The sequence below is a fragment of the Girardinichthys multiradiatus genome, chromosome 12, assembly GCF_021462225.1.
Source record: "Girardinichthys multiradiatus isolate DD_20200921_A chromosome 12, DD_fGirMul_XY1, whole genome shotgun sequence".
Classification (NCBI taxonomy): Eukaryota; Metazoa; Chordata; class Actinopteri; order Cyprinodontiformes; family Goodeidae; genus Girardinichthys; species Girardinichthys multiradiatus.
In genome coordinates, this window is record NC_061805.1 from 13030041 (window position 1) to 13043569 (window position 13529).

The 13529-nt window shown below is 37.0% G+C and overlaps 1 protein-coding gene across 2 annotated transcripts in view; it reads left to right on the plus strand.

Moving 5' to 3' along the window:
• The first annotated feature begins 10859 nt into the window (after positions 1–10859).
• The window catches only part of LOC124878179 (golgin subfamily A member 7-like), a 28597-nt gene continuing 25927 nt past the window's right edge, over positions 10860–13529 (plus strand). For both annotated transcript variants that reach the window (XM_047382007.1, XM_047382008.1), the window contains exon 1: positions 10860–11016. In XM_047382007.1, the coding sequence (XP_047237963.1) occupies positions 11008–11016 (9 nt within the window). In that variant the 5' untranslated portion in view covers positions 10860–11007. The remainder of the gene's footprint in view (positions 11017–13529) is intronic.

Genomic DNA, 13529 nt, shown 5'->3' on the forward strand with positions numbered 1-13529 from the left:
TTAAACATGTGTCTAGGATTTCCTTCTTTCACCTCCAAAATATTGCCAAAATTCAAAAGCATTCTTTAAAATGTTATTTTATTAAAACATATATGATTCACTTGTTCATATTGTACATATTTGATCTTCCTTATTCTTTCAATTGCTTGGTAGTTTAGTTGGATTGTTCTAGTATAGTAAATAGCTTGTTGATTGAAATATGCTTGACTTTCTGTTGACTTATTTTTGTTAATAAATTCTTGTATTTTATGAAACTGTGTGAATTTATTGCATGTGTGTGCAGAGTTTTTCTGTTCAGTAATGTCAGAGCTTGCTTCACCCCTTTCATTATTGTCCTAATCCCACCGCCGTATAGGGCTGCTATTCACCAGACAACACTTGACAGACCGAATTATTATTTAATAAAATATTAAAATTTTTATATTAAATTATATATTCATGAGAATAAACATAACATCCCCAATAGTCATAGTGCGAAAAAAGAACTGGAAAGTCCGTTAATGTATTGACTATTGTAAGTTTAACATTCTGACAATACGTAATGCATACGCATTCCCTAACCTTGAAGAGACCTTCTCTGCTCTCTCTGGCTTAAATGGTTATTAGTAATGGAACTTAAATCAGGCTGTATTACCAAATTGAGATGGAAGAACGTGACAAGCCATAAACTGCCTTTCTCTGTCTGTTGGGTTTCTATGGGTTGAATCGCATGCCCCAGGGTATTACCAACGCCCCTAGTACCTTCCAACGCTTAATGGAAAAGTGTATGGGCATCCTACACCTCAAGGAAGTTCTAGTCTTTTTGGACGACATTATAGTGTTTTCCAGCTGATTAGAAGAACATGAATCCAGGCTTGTACACATCCTCCAACAACTAAGAATGTCTTAAAACATTCCCTTTCCAAATGTCGTTTTTTTTTCTGACCTCTGTGTGGTATTTAGGCCACATTGTTTCAAGCAAAGGTGTCAAAACAGACCCTGTAAAGGTTGCAACTCTTCGCACCTGGCCAAAACCTCAGACCCTCAAATTTCTCAAATAACTCTTAGGGTTCACGGGTACTACCGCAAATTTGTCCAGAACAACTCGAAGATAGTAAAGCCTCTAAATGATCTTACTGGTGGCTAGCCGCCTCTCTGGAAGGGCAGAAAAGCTACTCCTTGCCAGGGAGCCTCATCAGTGCTGGTACTTGGGTTTACCAATCCCTAGTCACTGTATGTTCTTCATACTAATGCAAGTACCTTTGGTTTAGGACCAGCCCTAGGAAGCTGAAATGTGGGTTATAGCCTACGCTAGCTGGGGGTTATCACCTAGTGAAAAGTGATATCCTGCTGATAAAGAGGTAGGTGATAGAAAAGTTCCAAGATTACCTTTAAGGAACAACATTCGCAGTCATAACGGATAACAACCCGTTAACCTACCTTCTAAAGTCAGCAAAGTTAGATGCAGCCAGTTATTGCTGGGTGGCTGCTCTTTTTCGACATTTAACTTCAACATCAAATACTTTGCCAGCAAGACCAACCAAGATGTTGACGGTCTTTCAAGACACCCCCATGATACACTAAGCGATGACTTTCCATCTGTATTCTAAAATTAATCATTCTGCTAGGTGGGCGGTTTAGTATGTTCTGAACTGCATATAAATATATATATATATATATATATATATATATATATATATATATAGTCTAAGCGCAAGAGGCAGGGTACACCCTGAACAGGTCGCCAATCCCTCGCAGGGCAAACAGGACATACAGGACAAACAACCATGCACACACTCATTCACACCCAAGGGCAATTCAGAGAGACCAGTTTACCTAACAGTCATGTCATTGGACTGTGGGAGGAAGCCTGAGTACCCGGTGAGAACCCACACATGCACGGGGAGAACATGTAAACTCCATGCAGACCCTCGGAGTCCAACCCAGGACCTTCTTGCTGCAAGGCAACAGTGCTACCAACTGCGCCACCATGCATAATTATATGTGTGTTTTTGAGTTGTTAATTTATTACATAGTAATTTAACAAGTACACCAAAAGCTGCTGGTTTAAAACAACCAAGTTTGGATGAATTACTAACCACGTTTTGGGTCAACTATTTACTGGTTCAGTCCTGGGTTGATTAAACACAACAGGGTTGGATTACGTTTGTTTACATTCATTTAAACACAACACCAGTCATTGCAAGGTTTTTTGTTTGTAATAAAAATGCAACAGTATGTCCATAGGATCCTTGAACTAGTCATCAGCAACATTATATGAGGGATAATTTTAGAACTGCCTATTCTGAGGATTGAATAACCACCTTGGTATATATTAGATGTTTATTAGATGTTTATCCCAGCAGCCCTGTTCAAGTCTGACAATTTCTCTAATTTTGATATATGATCAGTTGTTCAATGTAATCTGACAGATCATACAGATATCTTACTTAGAAAATTTGAGAGGAAGGACACATCTATAAAAAAAAAAAATTTACCCAATAAATGCCAAAAGAAAATCCTTTATGCATTGCCTTGGCAAGGTCTTCAGGTTGTATTAAGAGCGCAATAGGCCCATTATTACTCATAATAGAGCATGAAAGTTTCCTTAGGGTTTTAGGTATGCACCAAAAAAGTAAAAATTACTTATTTCTCTAATAAAATGTCTCCCTGCCAATGATGAACAATATTTATTGTCATTCAGTCATTAAAGTTGAATTAGCAGAGAGAACCCAAACTTTTAAGCCCATTCTTTATTCGATATAATTCTACTGGTGTTGCTGTAGTACTGATTGCGTAGAACCTATGGTAAGACAGCAGAGGTTACAGTAAGGCAATTAGTTTTGATTACTAATCTTAGTTGAGTTGTACTTTTTAGGCAAATGGTTTGCAGTTTAGCTAAATTTCTGCTTTTTTGATTATTTCAATGACCACACACTTACAGACATGTCTTAACTTGACTACTAAGCCGACTGTGGCTCAGTAGGAAGAGTAGTCGTCTTGCAATCAGAAGGTTGTGGGTTCGATTCCAGCTTCCTCCTGCCATAGGTCGATGTGCTCCTGGGCACAAGTTGCCTACTGATCTGCATATTGGTGTATGAAAGTGTGAGTGCAATTGGGTGAATGTGGCACTAGTGTAAAGCGCTTTGAGCAGTCTGTATGACTGGAAGAGCGCTATATAAGTTCAGTCCATTTACTTGCTGACGTGTTCTCAACTGCACCTGTAATCAGACAAAGTTTGTTAAACATAAAAAGTGATAATTATTTGCCACTGGTTGTGCAATTTCCTTTAGTTACAAAGAGATAAGAAACCAGCAAGAATGTGTCTGAAGAATCAAAATTGGAAGCAAAACCCTTTATATTTACTCCGCTCAATTTGTCAACAAAAGCCCATGGTGAGAAATCCTTAACCTGTTTGGCTGCAACTGACTACCTGGGAGCTTCTGAAAGTATTGACAGTATTGCTAAGAGTAGGTTATGTGGGAGTTTACGTTTTACAAATAACAATCAATGTAGTAACATACTTTATGATTGATAATAATTCACAAATTACACTTCTTTGTATTTTTCTCTCTCGGTACTGTGTTTCACACATTTAATCATATAATACTGATTGATGGACTGGAAAAATAGTAGGGATTGTGTGGTACTGTGCTAAATGGTTTCAGATCTTATTTGGGAGAAAGGGACTACCTTATTTCCCAGATGTTAAATTGATGGGTTCCTCTAGGTTCCATTCTCGGGCCACTTTTATTCAATATATGAGCCCCATTGCTCAGGTTTTAGATTACTACTATGATTACTACAAAGGTTGTTGTTACCGTATGTATGCTGAGGAATCTATTGCAGTCACTGGATCCATTAATCCATACACCCTCCTCCAGCTTAATGTGTACAAGACAGAAGTAATTGTTTTTGGTCCCAAAAAGGTGAGGATAAAGATCAATCTTAAACTAGACTCAATGGGGCTCGAGAACAAGCAATAAACATTGGTATCATTTGAAATCATACCTAAATGTTAAGGACCACATGAAGTCTGTAACTAAATCTGCTATCTATAGTCTTAAAAACATTGACAGGAAACCCATAAAGGGTTTCCTGTCAGTACAAGACACCGAAAAACTGGTGCAAACTTTTATTTTCAGTAGGTTAGCTCAGTAATGATGTGTTTACCGATCTCTGTAAAAATCAATCAGACAGCTGCAGCTCATGCTTGCTCAGTGTTCCCAGGACCAGAACTAAACAAAGGGAGGCAGCCTTTAGTTTCTATGGGCCTGAAATCTGGAACAAACCCAGTGACACTGTTGGTGATGAGTGAGTGAAACATAAGCATTAGGACTAGATTTGTATTGTGAGATTTGTATCTATTTATGCAATGTTTTTCTAAGCATAAAGTTTTTTGTTATTCTGATTGGTTTCCTTTGATTTTGTGTAAACAAATTTGGACTGCTTTATGTGTGAATGGTGATATAAAAAATACTATCCTTGTCTTGCCTTACCAGTCCATGACGTCTTGGTTGATACATTCCTGTCCCCATTCAAAACCTACACCAGACAATTACCACAAAAAAAAATCATTGAATTCACAATTAATGTACTATCAGGGATATAAAAATATAGAAAAGATCAGTATCAAAATAAATTATACTTATTTTCCTTCATATTATTGGATTGTAACTGCATGGCTGCAAAATTGCCCTGGTCCCACAAAACCTGAACAGCTTGCTGCCTTCATTTCCTCTGACGATGACACTAGAACCCGAGCCCACTTTAAAGTGCATAAGATTGTACCCAACCTCCCTGAGGAAAACACTATCAACCTTCTGACTGGGATGCCTCAGGCCTTTTTAGATTGTTGACAGCTATTACGTTTTGTAGTGGACTTGAGGCAGCTATTAAGACGTAAAAGCAGATTTTTTTAAATCCATCTGAGACCATTTATTTACATGTTAGAATGTTGGTTTGGAAGTCATCTTCCTAATTCACACAATGCATCATGGGTTATATGAATGAGGTGGATACCTAGTTCATTCACCAGATAATTGAGGCAGATGTCAGCTTTTCCTAATTTTGTATTTCATTGTAGTGCACTGTATTGTATTTTGTTTGTTTTGGACTGTATTAAATTTGGTTTGTACCAAACTTGTTTACTTTCTTTACAGAGTGGCCCTTAGAAGACTTTTGATGAAGTTTCGACGCTATATAAAGAAACAGAATAGAAATTTTGTTTTGACCAATGATTGTTTATGCAGAACTTTGCATGTTTCCACTCTGTTTATTTATACTTGCATTTATTCACAATTTTAACCAAACTAAACATTTATTTCAGTACTTCCACACCTTTTTCATTTTATCATATATTTCTCTGTATATTGCTGGATTTAGATGATAAAAACTTATTAAAAGTAGGAATTTACAACTAAAGTGTGGAGTGAAAAAGAAAATCCGGTCTACGATGTTGCAATTAAAATTAGAGAAAATTTATTTTAAAAAAAGAGGGGGGGACTTGAATAAAATTGCCTAGTAATGTAGAGAACATAGCTAACATATGTATTTACCTACTTCCTCCAAAATAAGCCAGACATTTTTTACTTATTTTAGTTCCTAAGGGCTGCCAACAGAGGTAATTAAAATTCATCAGGCTCTGCGGATCATTTTAGGAACTGAAACACCTGGAGATAAAATGTTATGCTGACTACAGTATAAAACAGTTTGGCGAAGCTCTGAAGGCGCTGTTTCTTTTTGGCCTGCAGAACATCTCCATAGGCAAGCAGCTGGAATCCTTTGAGAACATTGAGTGAAATAAAGTTTTCACTATGCAGCCCAAGAGGTAGTATAAACGCACAAATATGGGAAATCACCACAGTTGTAACTTCAAATTGTTGTTGTGATAAATCTCGGTTTGGAAAAATCCAGCTTTTTCATGTTTATCTGGACGGACTGTTTTATGTGTGCAGCCAAGCCATGAAAAGCCTCACTGTGATCTGGAATGCTTTAAAATGAGAAATACAAGTGTGAGTAGCAAAGCCAGGTTGCCACCAGGCACATGGGGTATAATGAGGTTATGTTTAGTAAGTTTTCCAATGCCTTTGGTGTGTAATATTCCATTACTGAAGAATATTCAGCATGCATCAAGTGTGAGCCAGTGAGTGGAAATGTCAGAAAGAAGGACTGACATCGGAGCAATTAGCTTGTCATTACATAGATCATATTGTTTTTCTCAGCATCAACCTAAGCAAACCAAGCCTGTTTGGGTTATTTTGGGTCAAATATGGGCCAATCCAGCCCTGGGTTGATTTACCACAACAAGGTTCAATTATGGACTCTTCATCCTGGGTTAGGTTCCAACACAAAAATGGGTTAAAGTGACTATAACGATAAGACTACCAAAGAGTAGGTTACTGCACAACCTGGATTAGTAAACAAGTAATATTTGGGTTAATATGATGGATATTCAATTTAATTCTGCATTGAAAAATGATCCAGTTAAAAAAACAGCCTCATCTGATGAACCTGTCTCATAGAATTTATTGAATTTCTATCTGACAGGAATAGTCAACACTGTATAAATTTAATCATATTTTTGTTTTCCTCAAATTATTTTTGGTTTAAACTATAAAATGGAAGTAGTAAAGTATTACAGAAGAAACAAAATTAAAGTAGAGATAAATTGCTTCTTAAAGGGCATATAACATAATTTTGTCTCCTTTTTGAGATGTGAATGCATCCAAAAGTGGCTGAAAAGTAATAAGTTAACATTTGGAGTGCCAAAATCAGATATCAATGCATGCCACAAGATAGAAATAGTGATAGCAAAGTCTTCAGGTTAAATTTAAATTCCTGAAATAAAAATGTATTAAGGGACTCAAACAGTAACAAGCAGGAACATTCTGGCAGTATTCAGATTGAAGTTTAAATTTCTGCTCTGGTTCAGACATTGTTCCTCTGGTGACAGCTGTGTCACCAGAATTAGCAAGCCTTCCAGTGATTATTTAAGCCTTCCTTTTATTTAAGTAATCAGTTCATGTTTTATTCATGACAGTTTCACTTCACTGCAATAATGTGTTCTCCTCACATATTTTTTCCATGGGGCTCACCCAAGTTTCCTGCCAAGATAATCTTTGTTGCAAAAATGCTCACACATTTTTTTTTTACTGTTTCCATTAACATTGTCTTTTAAAGCATGTCTGGAAAATAATTCGTTATGTGACCATCTGGGATTTTCATGAGGTACCTTTAGAGCTCCTGCCATCATCAGCATGCTACTTTTTTGTGTGACTCTAAAGTACATATTAAAACTATTTATTCACTCTGAAAAAAACAGAAAGAAACAGATTGTAATTTAGCTATTGTGTTTAATACTTCCAAGATTTTTTAGGTTTTCTTATTCTAAAATATGCCGAGATGTGCATTTTAACCTGTCTATATTGACGTTATGACAAATTCTTTGGTCATTGTGTGAATGTGAACATACCAGCTTGCTTTAACTACTGTTCTTAGAAGATAGCAGTAGGGGCGTAGTACCTAAGAACTGTCTGGAGATCAAGACCAGTCCTTAGACCACATTTTCAAAGTCCTGGGCCCGTATTTACAAAGAATCCTAAAACTAAAAGTAGCTCCTAGTGACTTCATCCTAAGAAAAATCGTAGAATTTCTCGAATTCTAAGATTTTTCTTAGAATTTTCCCTCAATATGACAAAAGTTATTCACAAAGCACCTTGGGCCATAAGAGAGCTCCTAACGTGAGGAAATGTTAATAGTGAGGAGGACTTTTAGTGAGCCTAAGAGTGTCTTAAGCAGGAAAGATGGCAGAAACACTGAGAGAAAGGAGAGATATTCTCTGTACAATGAAAAACGGTGAATTAATAAAACGCTACCCACTTGACCGCACAGGGATCCACCCCCTAAACAGTCGAGTAAATGAGCACATAAACTTCAACAACAAACAAGCAATAAACATAACAATCAGACAATTATTAATATAGAGATAAGATAAACTTTATCATCCCCCTTGGGGGAAATTAAATAGTTTCAGCAGCAGGACAGATTAAACGTGAACCTCTAGAAGGGTAACATTAGGAAGAATAAATAAATAATAGAAACAATAATAAATAAGAATGAATAAAAAGTGAACAAAATTACAAAAAATATAGTACAGAAGTATTTAAATATTTGTAGACTGTAAAATGCTTTCAAAAATAAATTGGAAAAAAATTGGAAAAACTCAAAAAAATATATTAATACAAACTCTAGACAAAGGTACCAGCAGGTACCAGTGCTTCTCACATTCCATTCATTTTACCAAAATAAACCTCATTATATAAGAAGGCAATCACAGTAAAATGCGGAATTTTAATATTAATATGGAATTAATTAATATGAAATAGATGCAGTATGAAAGCAACCAGCATGGCGAATAAACATAATAACAAGCAAATCGAAGTAATGAAGAGCATGTAAATGAGCTACGTTCAACATATTGATACTGTGTGACAATTAATTTAACTTTGTTAAGTCATCATCCTGATTTACATTTCAGAATCCAGTCTAAATTGTATCATCGGTTATTTCTCTCTATTGATTACTAGGAGCGCATTAGTTTTTTGTTGTTGCATTTTTGCAACAAACAATCACAGCTCTTAGAAGACAGCATCACATCAAGCAATGGGTTCAACCACACCTCCTTACTAAGATTGGAATTTCTGTCGTCTCCTCACTCAGAGTCATCCTCACCAGCAAAGTGAATCACTCTTATGCTAGGAGTCCTTGGCAGGATTTTTTAGGCTAACTTCTGAGAAGACTCTGAAAATCTTTGTGAATACGGGCCATGGTCTTTTTGCATTACGTTTTTACCAGGTCTTCTTTCGGGCTTGTTGGACTCAACGTCATATAAAAAACTTGGCTTCATCTCAATGTTTTGGCAGAGCAACTAACTAGAAAATGTAGGTGCATCAGTGCAGCCAATTAGTTGGAGCCCTGATATTCGTAAGCTTGCTAATGAGCTGCCATAGGCAGATTTCTTAGTTTTCAGCAACACCAAGTAATTTTGATTACAGCCATGGTCTGGAAAACGTTTTTGTATTGGTTTGATCTTGGTCTCCCCCTCTGTCAGACTTGGTCTTGAGTCTGTCCCACCTCCCTCAAAGTCTTGGTTTTGGTATGTTCTGGTCTAGGGTTAGGTGGTCTTGACTACAACACAAGTTAATAAGCTAGTCACTTTACCAATGTACCACTTCTTAGTTCAGTAACATTTTCACAGAGAAATAAATGGTGTTCTGTAAAAAATGAATAGGTTCCTTCTAGTTTCCTCTATAACCCAACAAACAGGCTCACAGTTTTTTTACTTCCTGTTTTCTTTAAACTAACCAGCTTCTTTCCCAACAGCATAAACCCAGAATGTAGTTCAAAGAAACAACATAGCAGTGGTATTTTGTGAAGGGCTGACGAAACTATTAGAGCAGGTCATCATTCAGTTGCTAAGGCTAACCTCTGACCGTAATGTTTGCACAGCTGAAATGTGCCTAATCAAAGTTCACGCTTATTTCCTTGGCCACCTCCAAAGTTTCAATTAAAGTGTCATGAATTTTGTAATTTACGTTTTATGATTCATCAAGATACACTTCACATCCCCTATAGAATAATTTCTATGGTTGGTCCTGCTGCGGTTTTGTTCTCTATAAAAAGTTGAGCAGTCATCTGCAGTGGCTGTACAGCATTTCCATGAGAGAGCAACTGAAGCAGTTCAAGTAGGAGTAACTTTATTGTCACAGGTTATAAACCAGCATGAGTTGTAATTGAACAGGCCAAATTGTGTTCATTAGTGCTCCCTCCCCACTCTGGTCATCACAGATGAATGGGGAATTAGTTGTTAAGTCCCATAGAGAGGGTTATTAAAAACACTCTTTAAATAAATAATCTTTTATTGCAGGATCACAAACTCACATCAATAATTTTAAACAGAAATTATACAGGCCAATTAGTGTAGATTTATTCAGGATAGAAAATGTCAAATATAAGAAAAAATTATTTTAACAACCACAGTGGTACAATTGTTGGTCACTCTGCTGTTGAAATGTTACAACGCTAGGATGAGAACAAAAAGTCTTTTCCAACATTTCACAAGGCTGAAGCAAACATCTTTGGAGATATTTAACAATTCCTCATTGCACAATCTGTCAGAGTTGTCTAGTCTCCTGGTCCTCTCTCATGCTCTCTTCACCTCAACCAAGAAGAGTCTTTTTTTCTGGTATCCCTACCAAACAACCTATTGACATGTGAGGGTTTCTAATGGTTGTTATGGAAACATAGGGACCCCAACATGTCCCTCTTTAGCAGTGAATTTTGGAGATTTGTTTTTACTGCTTACCATCCTGCTCACTTTGCATGTGGCAAGCTAAAAATGTGTCTTCATCCACCCTTGTGGCCAGTGGCAAAAACAAATTGGCACCTCAAGACATACTGTGTATATAATCCAAGGAAACACAGAAACATTGTTTTCATTTCCCCAAAGCTATAATTGCACTTTCTCTTTGGCACTTGTGACAAATTACATTTTAAAAAATAAACTTTACAAAGGAAATTGTATAGCTCTGCTTTCTAAATTAATTTTTTATTTTACTTATTTATTTGCTCTGTGGCATTGTCACCAAACCATATTGTGATGAAGGAGGACAGGTGTTGCAAATTTCATTGTACAATTGGGCAAACAATGCAATTAACACACCAAAGTGAATATCTAGTAAACTGAATAGTTCTGTATCGTATTTTTGATGCATTTTTTTACAAGGCAAATCGAATAATAAAATATTTTTAAGACAATGTGTTTTTATTAAATTTAATACATCTGATTTTTTTTCCCCTATATTTTATACATCATTTAATTATCTGCGTTTTTGCCTTTTGTTTCAGCAGTAAACCTGGAAATCTTAGCAGAGTTTGGCTGGAACCATATTAGAGTGTTTCCCTACGGAACTCGTACTCAGTTGCACGTCGTCAAGAATCCTTATCAGATAGACAGAAATTTCCAACATGGCAGAGGTAAGTTACATTTACAAGAGCTTTTGATTCCTCACACCTGTAACAGATAACTTGTCAACTCAAATGTCAGCGGCGGTGCCGGTCTTACTAAAGAAATGAGGTAAAAGAGAGCCTGGCCGGCGGCGGTGTTAGCCTGTTGCTAGCTCACGGTTTGGTTGCTAATTTGCTAAGCAATGTTATGAAAACATGAGGTTCTTAAATGACTTCTTTTGAATTATGCCAAGCAAGGGAACAGACGCTAGCTTCACTTCCTAGCTAAGGTGAGCTGATTTTAGAAGAGGCTAGGTCTTATAAGAAGGGCTAATAAATGACACCATTAACTGTTGACAGCAAACTGGCTCCTAAAAGAAGACAAAAAACATGAACACAATTAAATTAATTGGTAACATTGTTGCTTCAAAAAATGTAGACTTTATTATATAATAAATAATTATCAGCTAAATAATGAGCTGAAATAAATTAATTATTCCGGTTACGCTCCAAGGAGGATTATTCAGTAAATTACTGTGGTTTAAAACAATGCTTTAGCGACTTCAGTTAGTTAAATTATCTCAGGAACTCGTAATATAAAGATTACTCATAGTAATATTTTGCAAGCATGTCTGTTAATTTTGAAATTTACAGCTAACAAAGACCCGACACCAAGTTTTTCAGAAAATGCCAGTATTAAATAAGACCAATAAAGAAAAGACTGTTTGACGCGTTTTAGGTTATGGACCACACATTCATGGGGAAGATGACGGCTTGACAGGTGTCCAGCAGACAGTCATTGACACCCTTGTTAAGAAAAATTATACTTCAGCATTTTCCTTAACTGTGAGTTCAGCAAATCTGAAAAGAAGACTTCATTTAAATTAAAATAATCACACCAAGTTTTAATTAAATGCAAGCTATATTGAAAAAATCAGAAAAGATTAGATTAACATGAGATGTATGTATACAAATGACCTTTTTCACTCTGCTGTGATCAGTGTCACCCGCAAGTGTATGAGCCAGCTCCACAAATGAAAAAGAAACCTGTGTATCTGATGATTAATGTGGGGGTTCAGCCAGGTTTAGGAGCTGTCCCACCCATTGTTGGTGTCTAGCATCTGGGCCTGCGCTCTTGACACATAAAGCTGTCACCAATCTTCATCAGATGGTCGGGTCCACCCCCTGTTGCACCAGTAACAACTCCAATAGATAACCTTCTGCTTATTTGCCACACAGTCATGTTTTTTTCCAGTTACTCTGACTGCAGAAGAATATCTACAATTACCTGTCTATTTATTCTTATACACTGGAGTCATATAAGCAGAGATAAGTCCATAAAACACGAACCAAGTAACACATGCCTGGAAGGAGAAAATACTACAGTTTAAGAGGTCAGCAGCAGATTACTACAATTTGTAACCCTATGCTTATAGGCTGGAAGACAGGGTCTTGCAATAAATATAAAAACTCCAAGTGTCACTGAAAAGCCCAAGAGCTGATTCTCTCTTGTTGAAAGCAATAAATACCTCATCTCACTACAAACAAAGTTGACGTGCTGTTTCTTGTAATATCCCACTAAGAGCAGTATTGACACAGTCAGGAAGTCACTGAGAGGCCACTATTAAATCTATTCATGACTTAAAAAACATGATCAAAAGTAATTAGCTTGCTGAAACTTACTAACTATAAGAGCTGGCATGAACTTTAGCTAATAAAAACTTTTTACTCTAACACCCTTCACTAGGAGGGAAAGCCACAGGTCATTGCCGAAGAAATTTACTGTTTACAATGCTGTACCTAAGTATATTAACGGGAAATTGGGTGGAAGGAAAAAGTGTAGAAAAGCGAAAAGCACGAGCAACAGGGATGACTGCAGCCTTGAGATAATTCTGAAGCAACGCCCATTTAAAGGTTTGGGGGAGATGCACTAGGCGTGGACTGTAGTTAATCGGTGCTTGGGGAGCCCTCTCACATAGATGTATCCAAGACATCGGCTACAACTGTGACGGTAACCCTTGTGCTTAAGTCACTCCTGAACAAGAAACGGCATTGACAGCCTCTTACTGGGGCTAAGGCCTAAAAGCACTGAACTGTCACTTATAGTTGTTGCTATAGTCAGCACTGCCATCTACCAGGAAATTTTAGAGCACTTCATGCTTCCCTCTGCTGACCCACGTTGAGGAGATGCCGATTTACTTTTCCCGGAGGGCCCGGAACCTTCACTCACTAAAATAACCAATATGGTGTTATTATGCTTTAGGGGCCAACAAACTGGCCTGACCTAGACACCATAGAAAATCTATTGCACATCGTCAAGAGGAAGAAGAGAGACCAGATCAAACAATGAGAACACCTGAAGCCCGCTATCCAACCAACCTGGGCTTTCATTACGCCTCAGCAGAACCACATGCTGATCTCCATGCCATGCTGCATTGATGCAGTAATTCATGCAAAAGGAGTCCCAACCAAGTATTGAGTGTACAAACTGTACAGTACATGGACATGCTTTTGGTTGGCTATTAAAATCCCTTTTAATTAGC